This window comes from Nicotiana tabacum, chromosome 9 (genome assembly GCF_000715075.1).
Source record: "Nicotiana tabacum cultivar K326 chromosome 9, ASM71507v2, whole genome shotgun sequence".
NCBI classification, from domain to species: domain Eukaryota; kingdom Viridiplantae; phylum Streptophyta; class Magnoliopsida; order Solanales; family Solanaceae; genus Nicotiana; species Nicotiana tabacum.
The window spans coordinates 72,652,387-72,667,904 of NC_134088.1; the positions used below are offsets into that span (position 1 = coordinate 72,652,387).

Sequence of the window (15,518 nt, forward strand, 5' to 3'; positions counted from 1 at the left end):
TTTTATTCTTATGTTTGGCCATATTATTGATGTGCTTAGTGCTATTGTTGTTAATGCACGTTTTGAAGAAAATTGTAAGGCAAAGGAATATCTTAAAGCATGTTTGAAATTTGAAATTGTCTTCATGTTACATTTAATGCGTACTATTTTAGCAATCACAAATGAGCCTAGTGCAGCCTTTCAAAAGAAGGAGCAAGATATTGTAAATGCCATGTTACTTGTTGGAGTAGCAAAGGATCAATTGCAAGAACTGAGAAAAAAAGGTTAGGATTTACTTATTAATGAGGCATCTAAATTCTGTATGAACTACGATATTTCCATACCTGAATTTGATGAGCTTTATGTTATCCCTGGAAGATCACATCGTAGAGTTGCTGAGTATATTGTTTCACATCACTACCGTGTTGAGGTATTTTATAGAACTATTGATTGGCAATTTCAAGAACTCAATAGTCGCTTTGATGAGGTGACAATCGATTTGCTTTTTGGAGTTGCTTGCTTGAACCCAGCTGACTCTTTTTCCAATTTTGATATTAAAAAGATATTGAGATTAGCTGAGTTATATCCTGATGATTTTAATAAATATTCTATGGTCGACCTTCAATTTCAGCTTCAGAATTACATTGTTGATGTCCGAGATCATGATAAAAGGTTTTCAGATCTTAGGGGACTTAGTAATCTTTCCACGAAATTAGTAGAGACAAAGAAGCATGGGACTTATCCTCTTATTTTTCAACTTGTAAAATTTGCTTTACTTTTGCCAGTTGCTACTGCTAAAGTTGAGAGAGCTTTTTCGACAATGAAGTTGATTAAGACCGATTTGCAGAGTCGAATGGATGACGAGTTTTTGAGTAGTTGTTTGGGGCCTTATATAGAAAAGGAAGTATTTAGTCTTATTCCTGATGAGGCTATTATGAATACCTTCCAAAATATGAAAACTCGCCGATGAGAGTTGTAGTAGGTACTTTTTTAAATATGAAATTGTTACTATATTTGTTTCTTTATCAATTTCTTTAAATATCAACACCGCTTAAAAAAAATCTGGCGTACGTCCCTGTTACTAAATATACTGAGGTGATTTACACAAAAGGGATATTTTGCGGCTGATATTTAAATTTTATCCCCGCTTTTGATATTTAGGCAGAATTGACCCATTTAGTTTTTATGAACTTTTAGACTAAAATATTCCTCTTCCTCCAGCGCTCTGCAAATTTTAAGGAATTTCTTATTCTTTGATCTACAGTTGAGTACAACAAATAAGATATTAGTAATAAGCAAGCACATCAGTTAAGTAATGCAAACGTTCGCAACATTTAACAGCAACATGGAAAAGTTGAAGCACAAGGTTTTCTATGTTGTTTTCTTCAATTAGTTGCTCTCTGTTCCTTTTGTTTTCCTTCATCGATCGTTTTCCTTTTCTCTTTCTACTCTTTCTACAACTTCTAATAGAACAAATTCGACAAAGCACAGGTTATCCTAAGGAGAATAACTACGGCCACGACTGCAAGGGTCCACTTGGTTTGAAATAAGGACAAGTATACTTTTACAACATCATAATAAAATATTTTCGCCTTCTACTCAAGTGTCTATATTCTTGTGAAACTTGTAATCCTTTAAGACATGTGTTGTTGAATTACCTTGAAATCCTATTGGGTTGGCATAACTTAACTTTGTGCTATATTGGATTTACTATTTTGTTAGATAACTCATAAACTCTATTTGATTGGCATAATTTTGTACTTGTTCAATTATTCATTAGTTCTATCGAGTTGTCATAATTTTGTGCTATATTCGACGTAGCTATCTTATTGGATAACTCATAAACTCTATCAAATTGGCATATCTTTGTGCTTGTTCAATTGTACATCAAACTCTACTATGTTGGCATGACTTCGCGTTATCTGCATTCGGCATATTTGTTAAATTATTCACAGAACTCTAGTCGATTGATTAATTTGTCTGTATTGTTGGACAAAAAGTTTTTCGAATTTACAATTTCAATTCGATCAAATCACCCCAAATCTTATTCAAATAATCTCAAATTTGAACCAAAACTTCCAAACACCAACAAAAACGATCCCCAATTATAAATTTAGTTAAACAACATCAAATTAACAGGACTTATTTTGTCTTTCCCCAATTATAAATTTAGTTAAACAACATCAGATTAACTGGACCTATTTTGTCTTTGTCAACACTTTTAAGGGACCAACAATGAAGTTTTGAAATTTTTAATTCAAATCAATAAATTAGTGTTTGAACAAAAAATTTAAGCACGGGTACTCAATACTCAAATAATTTTAACAATGATCAATTAGTAACTTCGAAATTCAACCACCAACAAGAAATTTCAAACTTCTGAAATTGGTCTAGGTGAAAATGAAGAACAAAAGGATGGAAAAAAGAGCTGAAGGGTATATTAGTTCAGAAATTGTTCATTAAACTTAAAAGGGCTAGTTTGTATTTTTGTCAAAAGCGGGTTTGAAAAATAAAGGATTTTTTTTGTTCCAATATAATATTTAAAATTTATTGACTAAAATTATTCTAATTTTGTATATTACCCCCCTAAACAAGGATTGCTTACAATTTATATGCAATTTATTATTAGTGCCTTAAATTATGAGATTCAATTCTACTCTTTCCTTGTTGCTCTGCTCTTCTCTTTCCCTATTTTTTGTCACCTCTCTCCATATACAATCTGTTATTAGTGCCTTAAATTATGCGATTCAATTACACCCTCTTCCTTTTTTCTCTCATCTCTTCTTTCTGATAGTGCCTTAACTGTAGACTAGAATATAGCAATTCCAATAATGTCGAACCACAATGACGTAAAATAGTTCAAGACTTAATTGAGAACCAAATCTTATAAAACTTATTTTAATAGCTTGAACTAGAAAGTAGTGTCAAACCAAAGTAATAGAGACACTGACATAGACATCACCTTAACCAGACAAGTTGAATGCCGGAATATTTAAATTTGATACATCTATAACGACATTAAACAAAAATTAAATGTTATATAACTATTTATATAGTATACAACTTATTTATAACTTATGTATAATTTTCATACATCATTTTTACCCAGTTAAAATAACTACAACATCATATAACTTAAATATAATTTTTGTACAATTTTTATACAAATATATCTTTTGTATTTATTTTGTATATGATTTATATATATTTTATATGTAATGTGTTATTCTTCTTCAAATTCCAATCAAAACTTCTCTCTTAATACAATTTTGCAGAATACATAAGCAGCCCTTTAAACTTGTCCATAATTTTCACTTTGGACAATTCAACCGAGTCTTGTACCTATTGAACATGTAAACTCAAACCAAAATTGTTCCTATTAGGCACAACTTGTTGACATGACACAATGTGAGTTACACTGCCATGAAGCGCGTGAAAGACATCATTTTTTGAATTTCTCTTTCTTCTTCCTCCGCTTCATCTCCACCACCTATGCACTGTTACTCTTCATTTATCCCCTCCCCAATGTCACCTTCATAGATTGAAGTGACTGAAAACACAATTATTAGAGAGAGGAAATAACTCTTTGGAGTATTGGAAATGGGAGACTTGAACAACATCTCACACGAATCTAAGAAAAGAGCATGCATAAATTAAACAAAAGAGGAAATGGCTCGCCGGAAAAGGGTATTCCGGCCGAAGATCCTTTCTCGATCAAATTTTCTTGTGATTCTCGCTTCTCGAGTGGTGGTTCATTCCCTATCTTTAAATGCAAAGAAAGAGATAAGATAAAGATCTCTACATGTGAAAATAAAATTGACAAATTAGTTAGTATATTAAAAATAGTATAATTGAAACATTAGGTAAAATCACAATAACTGACTGAGATTCTTCTGTTGTTGGAAACATTGTATTATGCTAAAAAGATGAAAAATTATGACAATTACATGAAGAGGCTATGCATTGTTTCATATTCATACCACTCAATATATGGTATATATTTTAGATTAATAAGGTCCACTGTTTGAGGCACAAATTTGCTAGCATTAACAAAAAGAAAAGAAAGCTTCAGTAATTCTAAGTCTATGGGAAAAAAATGGGATTTGGGGCGCCTGGGGGCGAGGGTTTCTATGTTGAAAAAATACTTCAAGAATTTATAATTCTTATGGAACTTTTCCAGAAAACTGTTTCGAAGGTGAAGAATCTCCGATTATCGGTGGTCAAAAATCTGTACAGGGACTTGGTCAAAGGAAAACAAAAAAGGATAACGAAAAAGTTTTATATTTTGTTTTTGCTGCTTGTTATAGTTGCCGCGTGTCTTTAATTTATTTGTTAGTGTCACTTCAGTAGCGTTTGAAGGCACACACTTTGTTATTTTGTTGGGATGTGTTTGAAGGGTTCAATAGACACATTGTGTATGAAGTTAAAGTGGCCAATAGGTACAGTATTCAGTTGAGGTGTCCAAGTGATAATTATTGTTAGTTAAAGGGGTTGTCTTTCTCTCTTAATACAATTTTGATATATATCAATAATTTTATGTAAAAGATATTGTAACTTAAATACAAATTATATATTATGCAACTACAACTATTTTTTAATTTTCATATAATATTCAAATAAAAATATATATAACTATAACAGAACACAACTTAAATATAATTTACAAATAATTTTAATACAACTTCTTCATCTCCGAGTTTCAATCTGAAAATTCATCCAAAATTAACTCTAATCTTCACCAACCACCCTTAAAATTGATATATAAACTACAAAGATTATTCCCGATCGTTTGCAACAATACCCAATCAAAATAAATAATAATTTTAAAAAATCAAATTCAAGATCAAAGTTTTGAAGCTTTTGATGGCTTTCAATGGCTGGCGGGGCAACATACCAGGGGCGGCCCAACCTCATCGGAGGCCTAAAGCAAAATTTTAATAAGAGGCCTTAATATATATATATATATATATATATATATATATATATATATATATATATATATATATATATATATATATATAATGAACATCGTTTTTAAAAAAATTAGACAAGTGAGGATGTATAATTAAAAAAAAATGAGAACTTAGTTTTATAAAATACAGAAAATTAAATGAATTTAACGTTGATTGCGTCACAACTGAAATGGGAGAATCCAGAAAACATAAGTGACTCCTTTTTTTTAGTAAGTCCCTTTCTATATTTGGTAACAATTCAACTTTAGATTTTTCTTTTTACCATTATTGAGATGATTTCTAGCCCAAAAACTTCTATAATTTATTTAAGATTACAAGTTTCAAAAACTTTCCTTTATTTCATAAAATCCATGTCCAGTCAAACACTTTCATATAAATTGGGACGAAGAGAGTATAATTTATGTAAGAAAAATAAATAATAAGTTAGATTATTAGATATAGTTACGTGACCAACTAATGAATAGAGAAATATAATTAAGTTAAAAAGTAAAATAAGATTGACAGAAAATTATTTTAGTTATATTAATTAGAGGAAGAAATCGAATTATTAAAAATTAATATGACAATAAAGAAATAAATTTATCAATAATAAAAGATAATTATATAAATAATATACTACTATATATAAAGAATACTAGTAATTTTGGGGCCTTTAAATTTTTGGGGCCTTTCACTTGCTTTACGGTTGGGCCGCCCCTGCAACAAACAATGACTGGTTCGATGGTGATAAAGCAAATCTATTATTGAATTCTACGGGAAAAAAAGAAAAGAAAAAGGAGATGAGAAAAGAGAAGAGAATCATAGAGATACAAAGAAGAAGAAGAAGAAGAAGAAGAAGTCACGCAAGAATACTCATTTAAAACTTATTTGTATATAAATGATAAATTGTATATCAATTTGTAATTAAGTTAAAACTTAAATAGCAAAGGTAAATAAATTTTTAATATAGTACATATAGATAAAAATCTCAAAAATAAATATCAATCCCATAAAGGGACAACCGACGCAAATTCATCAAGAATACTACAATAAGGAACGTATCTTTGGAAAGAAAAGGGATGGCTTATTGGATTTTATTTACTTGGGCTTACAAAAACTATTCAAGTTGATTGGAGAATCAATTCCAAGGTATGTAAAGCACAATTGTTTTGACCCAATTTCTGAATTTCTGTTGGGCTTCTAGCGGAACACCATAATAGTAAAGCTTTTCCTAGGAGGATTAGCAGATCTGTGTTCTATGATTTACGGAATTTTAGCGTGGTGTGACAACTTACTCACATAATTAATAAAATAAAAAACTCTAGCGATAATTATTGGCATCAAATAGTCAATAAATATGTGTCACAATAATAATGTGTGTATCAAAATATATATCAGAACCTTATGTTCCTTCTTTGTATATATCAAAATGTATATTAAAATATTATTTTCCTTCTTTGTATACCTAAAATATGAAATTGTAGATATAATTATTTAATATTTATTGTTATCTCTATATTAATATATATATCACAACAAAAATTATTATATTATTTATATATGACAGTGTATAACACATCAAATGATGTGTATATTAAAATGTATATCACATGTTTATTTTTCTCCTTTGTTTTAATCAGTACATAATATTCAATTAGCAATCTTATTTAGTCTTACAAAAAAACTAATAAATATGTCAAGTAAAGATAAAATGATGACTAAAGAGGCATATTTTTTCTATTTATCTATTTGAGAAAAGCAGAAGATTTATATTCCGCTAATTCTATCACTTTTGAAATAGGCAAAATACATCGACAACCCCTTAATGTTGTCCACACTTTTCACTTAGACACTCTATCTTAAGTCCGTTCCATTTGAACACTATAATCATATCTCAAATGTCTCATTTAGACACAACTTGGTGATGTGGCATAGTACGTGTATTACATTATTTTTCAGAGCGTGAGAGATCAATTTTTTGTTTTTAATTTTTTCTCTTTCTTTTTGCTCCCGTTCTTTCGCACAATACTCCAAGTCCACCACCTTCCTCTCTCTCCCTCCACCAATCCACCACCATCCACAGTTCTATACACAATCGACCACGAAGCACGCTCTCTCTTTGTGTTTTCTCTTTGCTTTCTCCTTCTTACTCTCACTACTATTTCCTACAGGAATATAAATGGGACATAGCATCGATTCAGCAATTTTCAACAGACGTTCTCTATGAATTTTGCTTCTGCCTCTTCTCATTCAAATCCCCAAATTCAGAAAACCAATAAATACTTTTTTTGGCTTTTACTAAACAATCCACATTCAATAGATTTACCAAACTTTCACCAAAGAAAACGAAAATAAACTTGAATCTATAAAACCCCAAATATTTTTCTTCTTCGTTTCTCTCCTCTTTTCTCAACTCAAATTCTTTGTTCTCCAATTAGCCTCCTAGAAAAATTATTAAAGAATTCAAATAATTATTAAAAAACTTGGAAACATTCTTGACAGCATCAGTGCGGGAAGCTTCAGAAACACCTAAGATGGAAGAATATGAGTCGATGGTATCATTGATTATTTAATGGTGGTAGGGGTTGGGGTCGTGGGGAAGATGATGAAGGGGTGGGGTGGGGTTCTTGTTTTTCTTTTAATTTTATTTTTCAAAAGTTTTTTTAAAAAACTAATTTGCTTAAGTTAAATCCACGTGTCCTCGTTTTATTTGTTATACCGGCGTGAGAATTACACGCATCTTTTGTTGTTGATTGCCTTTTAATTTTGTGTCTAAATGATACATTTGAGATATGGTTGAAGCGTTCGAATGGAACAGACTTAAGATAGAGGTCTAAGTGAAAAGTGTGAACAATTTTAAGGGGCTGTCGATGTATTTTGCCTCAAAAATACTGTACTATACATCCATCACAAATTATGTGTTCCCCTCTATTGATTGCATAAATAAATAAATCATAAGTTTCTGATTAGAAATATTTTTAGTAAGACTTGTAATAAATACATAGTCACGTCCCAAAACTGGGGTGAAACATGATGGCGCTCAATCTACCTTACACGTTGAGCAAGCCCTGTTCTAATTAACTGAAGTTCTAAACTGAACATCATATTCAAGAAATTCAAAAATAAATCTTAAGATAATAACCATATAAAAATTTAATTATAACATAAACCTTCACATGTCTTACAACTCCCACTAGCAAAGTCAAGAACCTCTAACTGATGTCTAAATATATAAGTTTTCGGGGTATTCCCCTGAAATAATATAAATATCTACTAACAACTAAAGGTCTGGAAGAAGGACATTGATGTCGCTGGAAATAATGTGATGAGCAGATAAGTCATTTTGAGTTTTAGCCTTTATTTCTTTGTTCCGAGACCCTGATTAGCTCTGTTTAGTACTTTTTGATTTGCGTCCGCAGTCCATGTCTTATTCCAAAAAGTTTTAATGTGAAAAATTGAAGAAAATATGAATTTTAGCCTTAAAATGATTTGAGTTGACTACGGTCAATATTTTATATAAACGGACCCAGATCGGTATTTTGACGATCCCGATGGGTCTGTATCATGATTTTGGACTTGGGTGTATGCACGAAATTGAATTCGAAAGTCCCTAGCTTATTTTGACGTGAATTATTGAAAACTAGTAATTTGAAGGTTTAAAGAATTGCCAAGTTTGATCGTAGGTTGACTTTATGGCTACCAATTTCTGATTTTGGTTTCGAAACTTGGTATAGGTTCGTTTTACTATTTAGGACTTGTCTGCAAAATTTGGTGCAAACCGGAGTTGATTTGATAGGATTCGGATGCTCGGTTGTAAAATTGAAAGTTCGTGAGTTTCTTTGAAAATATCATGCATTTTGATGTGTGATTCATAGTTCTAGGTGTTATTATGGTATTTTGATCACGCGAGCAGTTTGTATGATGTTATTTCACTTGTGTGCATATTTGATTTGGTGCCCGAGGGAATCAGGTGAGTTTCGGATAGGCTACGGGTCATTTTGGACTTAGAATTTCAAGTTTCAATCATTCTGTTCGTGTCTGGTGCACTGTACTTCGCGATCGCGAATCCATTCTCGAGATCGCGAATCCATTCTCAAGATCGCGAAGGGGAACTTTTGACTGGGGTGGTTTTCTTCTACGCGAACACGGAAAAACGGTCGTGAATATGAAATATCGGAGGGTTTAACCTTCGCGAATGCGACCGTTCACTGGCGAATACGATGTGTTAAGTAAGGTTCTGAGGGAGGCAGGGGTTGCTTTATGCGAATGCGAGCTCAGGCTCACGAATGGGAAGGCCAGGGGGACAGGCCATTGAGAACGCGTACAACCTCTCACGAACGCAAAGACCAGTAGGCCATAATGCTTCGCAATCGCGTCAGGTGACACCTGACGCCCAGTCTTTAAAACTACTAAAAATCGGGAATCATCCCATTTTCCACCATTTTCAAGTTTGAGCTCAGCTTAGAGACGATTTTGAAGAGGTTTTTCATCCCAACTTCATAGGTTAGTAGATTTTAACTTGTTTCCTTACATTTCCATAAACACCCATAGATTTTAACCTTTAATCTATACTTTTTCATGGTAGACATTAGGGATTTAGACAGAAATTGGGGATTTTGAGAAATTGAGATTTAGACCTCAAATTGAGGTCGGATTTCGAAACTAATCACATAACCGGACTCATGGATGAATGGGTAATCAGGTTTTGGTCTAAATCTCGGATTTTGAGCAAGCGGGCTCGGGGTTGACTTCTGTGGACTTTTTTCAAAAACATTAACGATTGAATCTTTTTCACTCGTGGGTAGTTTCTAAACCTTATTTTGAATTATTTGAACTATAATTGGTTAGATTTGATTGGTTTGGAGGCTATTTCTAGAGTAAAGGCCGCGATTGAGCATTGATTTGATTGCAGAGTGAGGTAAGTATCGTGGTTAATCTTGACTTGAGTGATTAGGACTTGTTGGTCTATTTGCTACGTGTTTTATGTGTGGGGACAACGTATATGTGAGGTGACAAGTACTTATATATTGTCATTGGGTTAAAGTATGCGGGTGGAACTTGTTTCTTTCTATTTATTGTTTTGTTAGTTATGATATTCATGCTTAGGTTAGATTATTACTTCTTTGATTACTCGTTTCGTATTTATTGCTAATTTCAAAGTTGTTGCATATTTTCGAAAGTTGAAGTTTGATATCATGGCACCATATTTGAATTTAAATCATTCTCCGCATTATATATTATTTGAATACATATTATTATTATTATATGGTGATGATGAGAGTAAAAGTACAAAGGGTGATATCATGCCATTTCATTCATATCATTATTATTACATGGTTAGGATGAGAGAAAAAGTACGAAGGGTGATGCCGTGTCATTTAATTCATATTATCATTATTACATGGCAAAGAAGAGCGTAAAAGCACAAAGGGTGATGTCATGCTATTTATTAATATTATTATTACATGGTGAGTACGAGAGTAAAAGCACAAAGGGTGATGCTATGCCATTTTCATATCATTATTTGACTAATTTTCTGATTTTGGTGATTTACTTGGTTATTTCGTGATTTCATATTTGCCGTATTTGTTATATGTTCCCTTTTTGCATGTTCCCTCCCAGTTGGTACGTTATAATTCTCTATTATTATTGATGCTTTATATACAGTTGTACATGTTTATTTTTATTGGTGTCTTGTCATAGCCTCGTCACTACTTCGTCGAGGTTAGGCTCGACACTTACGGAGTATATTGGATCGGTTGTACTCATACTACACTTCTGTTCTTCTTGTGCCGATTCTGATATTGGTCCTAGCGGCGCTCAGTAGCTTTCTGCTCGGATTCAGTCGCAATTGGAGACTTGAAATATAGCTGCACGGCGTCCGCATCCCTGAAGTCCCCTTCCCTTCTATCTTTACTATTTTATTGAGTTTCAAAACAGTTATACTTTGTTCAGACCTTATTTGTAGTACTCTAGATGCTCATGTATTTGTGACTCCAGGTTCTGGGATATGTTTAGTTTTCGTTGTTCGGTGTTATATTACTCTACTTCAGATTTTTATCATTATCATTGTTAATATTTTGTTGTCAATTGTTAAAATCCGTTTATTATCTGTTTCACATCGGCATGCCTAGCAAGTGGATGTTAGGCGCTATCATGACCCCGAGGTTAGGATTTTGAGTTATGACAAGTTAGTATCCGAGCACTAGGTTGCTTAGAGCTCAGGAGTCATGAGCAAGCAGAGTACGGAGAATCGGGAGGAGATCTTAGCTTAGACCGTACCAGTTGAATCAGCTTAAGCCCCAAAGGGATTCATAGCCACTCCAGTGGTCCTTATATAGAGTGTGGCCCAGACCGTGCAATTCCAGTGGCACCAGCCGTCTCTCAGGCTGGAGGCAGAGCACAGACTCCCACTACTCACACTCCGGAGTAGATGGATCTCATATATCATACTCCAGTGGTCCAGCCAGTTGGGGTAGTTCAGCCGATTGTTGCTGCACCGACCAGGGAGAGGCCCGCGATGTCTATTGAGGGATTGATGAGATTGGACAAGTTTACAAATCTCTTCCCTATTCACTTTAGTGGTGCACCTTTTGAGGACCCACAAGATTACTTGGACCGTTACCACGAGGTGTTGCGCAACATGGGTATTGTTGAGACCAATAAGGTCGAAGTTGCAATATTCCAGATGACCGGTTCTTCCAAGAGATGGTGGAGAGATTATGTGTTGACCACACTAGCTGGTTCACCTCCACTTACTTAGGATTAGTTTTCACAACTATTTTTTAGAGAAGTTCATTCCTTTCACTATGAGAGAGGAGTATCGCAGGCAGTTTGAGTGCCTTCAGCAGGGTAGCATGACTGTTACCCAGTATGAGACCCAATTTGTGGACCTAGCTCGCCATGCAATTATCTTACTCCATACTGAGAGGGAGAGAGTGAGGAGATTCATTAGTGGACTCACTTTCAGTAGCAGGCTACAGATGGACAAGGATACTGGAGATGATATTTCTTTTTAGAGAGCCGTAGAGATTGCTAGACGGATCGAGATGGTTCGTGGTCAGGAGAGGGGGTCGGTGTCTGATCAGAGGCCTCATCATTTTGGTGGTTTCAATGTTGCCTCATCTGGAGGCAAGGGTACTTTTGGTAGAGGCCATCCTCCTAGGCCATTTCAATCAGTGCTTCAGGAATCCCACGGTGCTTTGGGTAATCGTGGTCCTTATGTATCTCATCCTGAGAAGCTAGCCTGCAGTGCTCCATCAGCTTCTATTAGTGCACCTGCGAGCCAGAGTTATCAGAGTGGTTATCCAGGTCGACAGGGCTAGTTCTAGGGTCAACAGTCATATCAGCCGAGGGCTTGTTATATATGTGGAGATCCGAGGCACCTTTATAGATTTGCCCTAGATCACAGGGCAGCATGCTACAACAGAGTTCTCGTGCCATGGTTCCAGCACCAGTTGCTTCACCGCCCGCTCATCCAACTAGAGGCGGTGGTCAGGCTTCAAGAGGTGGAGGTCAGGCCATTAGAGGCGGATGCTAGCCAGCTAGAGGCCGTCCGAGAGGCGGAGGTCAGAGTGGTGGGGCTTAGCCCCATTTTTATGCATTCCCAGCTAGACCCGAGGCCGAGTCATCTGATGCTGTTATCACAGGTATTGTTATAGTTTTCCATAGAGATGCTTCGGTTCTATTTGTTTCGGGCTCTACTTATTCCTACATGTCATCCTATTTTGCTTCATATCTGGTTGTGCCTCGTGATTCTTTGAGTGCTCCTATGTATGTGTCCACGCATGTGGGAGATTCTATTGTTGTAGATCGGGTTTGTCGCTCATGTGTTATTACTATTGGGAGTCTTGAGACTAATGTAGATCTCCTATTTCTTGATATGGTGGACATTGATGTTATTTTGGGCAGGGATTAACTGTCACCTTATCACGCTATATTGGACTGTCACGCCAAGACGGTGACCTTAGCCATGCCGGGGTTTCCTCGATTAGAGTGGAAAGGGACTCCTGCCATTCTACCAGCAGGGTTATTTCTTATGTGAAGGCTTGGCATATGGTCGAGAAGGGATGTCTAGCTTATTTGGCTTATATTCACGATTCTAGTTCGGAGGTTCCTTCCATGGATTCAGTACCAGTTGTGCATGAGTTTCCAGAGGTATTTCCTGCAGATCTGCCGGGGATGCCACCCGACAGAGATATCAACTTCTGTATTGACTTGGCTGCGGTCACTCAACCTATTTTTATTCCACCATACCGTATGGTCCCGCATGAGTTGAAGGAACTGAAGGAGCAGTTGCAAGATTTGCTTGATAAGGGATTCATTAGACCTAGTATCTTTCCATGGTGTGCACCGGTGTTGTTCGTGAAGAAGAAGGATGTTTCGATGAGAATATGTATAGACTATCGGCAATTGAACAAAGTCACTATCAAGAACATGTGTCTGTTGCCGAGGATTGATGACTTATTTGATCATCTTTAGGATGCCAAAGTGTTTTCGAATATTGATTTGAGCTCTGGCTACCATCAGGTGAAGATTAGGGCATCAAATGTCCCTACGACAGCTTTTCGGACTCTATATGGGCATTATGAGTTCCTAGTGATGTCATTTGGTTTGACAAATGCCCCAACAACATTTATGAATTTGATGAATCGGGTATTTAAGCCTTATTTGGATTCTTTTGTGATCGTGTTCATTTATGATATCTTGATCTACTCCCACAGTCGATATGAGCATGAGCAACATCTCCGGGTTGTACTTCAAACTCTAAGAGATAGTTAGTTATATGCCAAGTTTTCAAAGTGTGAGTTTTGGTTGGATTCGGTTACCTTTTTGGGACATGTTATATCGACCGAGGGCATTAAAGTGGATCCTAAGAAGATTGAGGCAGTTCAAAACTGGCCTAGACCTACTTCAGCTACAGAGATTCGGAGCTTCCTGGGTTTGGCTGGTTATTATCACCGGTTCGTGGAGGGGTTTTCATCCATAGCAGCCCTACTAACTAGATAAACCCAGAAGGGTTCCCCATTCAGGTGGTCTGATGAGTGTGAGTTGAGCTTTGAGAAGCTTAAGTCTACTTTGACTACCACCCCGGTGTTGGTGTTTCCCACAGGTTTAGGATTCTACACGGTGTATTGTGATGCATCACGTATTAGGCTCGGTGCAGTATTGATGCAGGATGGCAGGGTGATTGCATATGCATCGCGGAAGTTGAAGGTTCATGAGAAGAATTACCCTATTTATGACTTAGAGTTAGCAGCCATTGTTCATGCTTTGAAGATTTGGAGGCATTACCTCTACGGCGTGTCATGTGAGGTATTCACAGATCATTGGATTCTACAATATTTGTTCAAGCAAACGGATCTCAACTTGAGGCATCGGAGGTGGTTGGAGCTATTGAAAGACTATGATATTACCATTTTGTATCATCCCGGGACGGCCAATGTGGTGGCCGGTGACTTGAGTAGAAAGGCTGTGAATATGAGTAGCCTTGCATATATTCATTCCAGTTAGTGAGAGACCGCTAGCATCAGATGTTCAGGCCTTGGCCAATCAGTTCATCAAGTTAGATGTTTCGGAGACTAGTCGTGCTCTAGATTGCATGGTCTCTCAGTTTTCTTTGTATGAGCGCATCAGAGAGCGTCAGTATGATGACCCCCATTTGCTTGTGCTTAAGGACACGATGCAGTACAGTGATGCCAAGCAGGTAACTATTGAAGATAAAGGGGTGTTGCGGATGCAGGGTCAGATTTGTGTGCCTAATATGGATGGGCTTCGTGAGTTAATTCTTGAAGAGGCCCACAGTTTGCGGTATTCCATTCAACCGGGAGCCGCCATGATGTATCAGGATCTGAGGCAGCATTATTGGTGGAGAAGAATGAAGAAGGATATAGTTTCATATGTGGCTCGGTGTTTGAATTGCCAGCAGGTAAAGTATGAGCATTAGAGGCCTGGCGGGTTGCTTTAGAGAATTGAGATTCCCAAGTGGAAGTGGGAGAGTATTACCATGGATTTCGTTGTTCGGCTCCCACGGACTTCGTAGCAATTTGACGTAGTATGGGTCATTGTGGACATGTTGACCAAGTCGACACATTCCATTCCAGTAGCAATTACTTATTCTTCAGAGTGGTTGGCTGAGATCTATATCTGTGAGATTGTTCATCTTCATGGTGTGCCGGTGTCCATTACCTCTAATCGGGATACACAGTTCATATCACACTTCTGGAGGTCCGTACAACATGAGTTAGGCATACGTGTTGAGTTGAGTACAGTAATTTACCCCTAGATGGACAGACAGTCTGAGTGCACCATTCAGATATTGGAGGATATGCTTTGCACCTGCATTATGTATTTTGGGGGTTCTTGGGTCAGTTCTTGGGTCAGTTCTTGCCCCTTGTGGAATTTGCATACAACAACATCTACCAATCGAGTATTCAGATGGCTCTTTTTGGGGGTTCTTGGGTCAGTTCTTGCCCCTTGTGGAATTTGCATACAACAACATCTACCAATCGAGTATTCAAATGGCTCCTTATTATGGGAGGTGGTGTCATTCGCCAATTGGTTGGTTTGAGACGGGAGAGGCTCGGT

The 15,518-nt window shown here is 36.1% G+C and overlaps 1 protein-coding gene across 1 annotated transcript; it reads left to right on the top strand.

The window, feature by feature from the left end:
* The first annotated feature begins 301 nt into the window (after positions 1-301).
* LOC107826093 (uncharacterized) lies at positions 302-949 on the top strand. The gene has a single exon (XM_016653044.1). The coding sequence runs from the start codon at positions 302-304 to the stop codon at positions 947-949; it is 648 nt and encodes a 215-aa protein (XP_016508530.1).
* Positions 950-15,518: the final 14,569 nt, after the last annotated feature.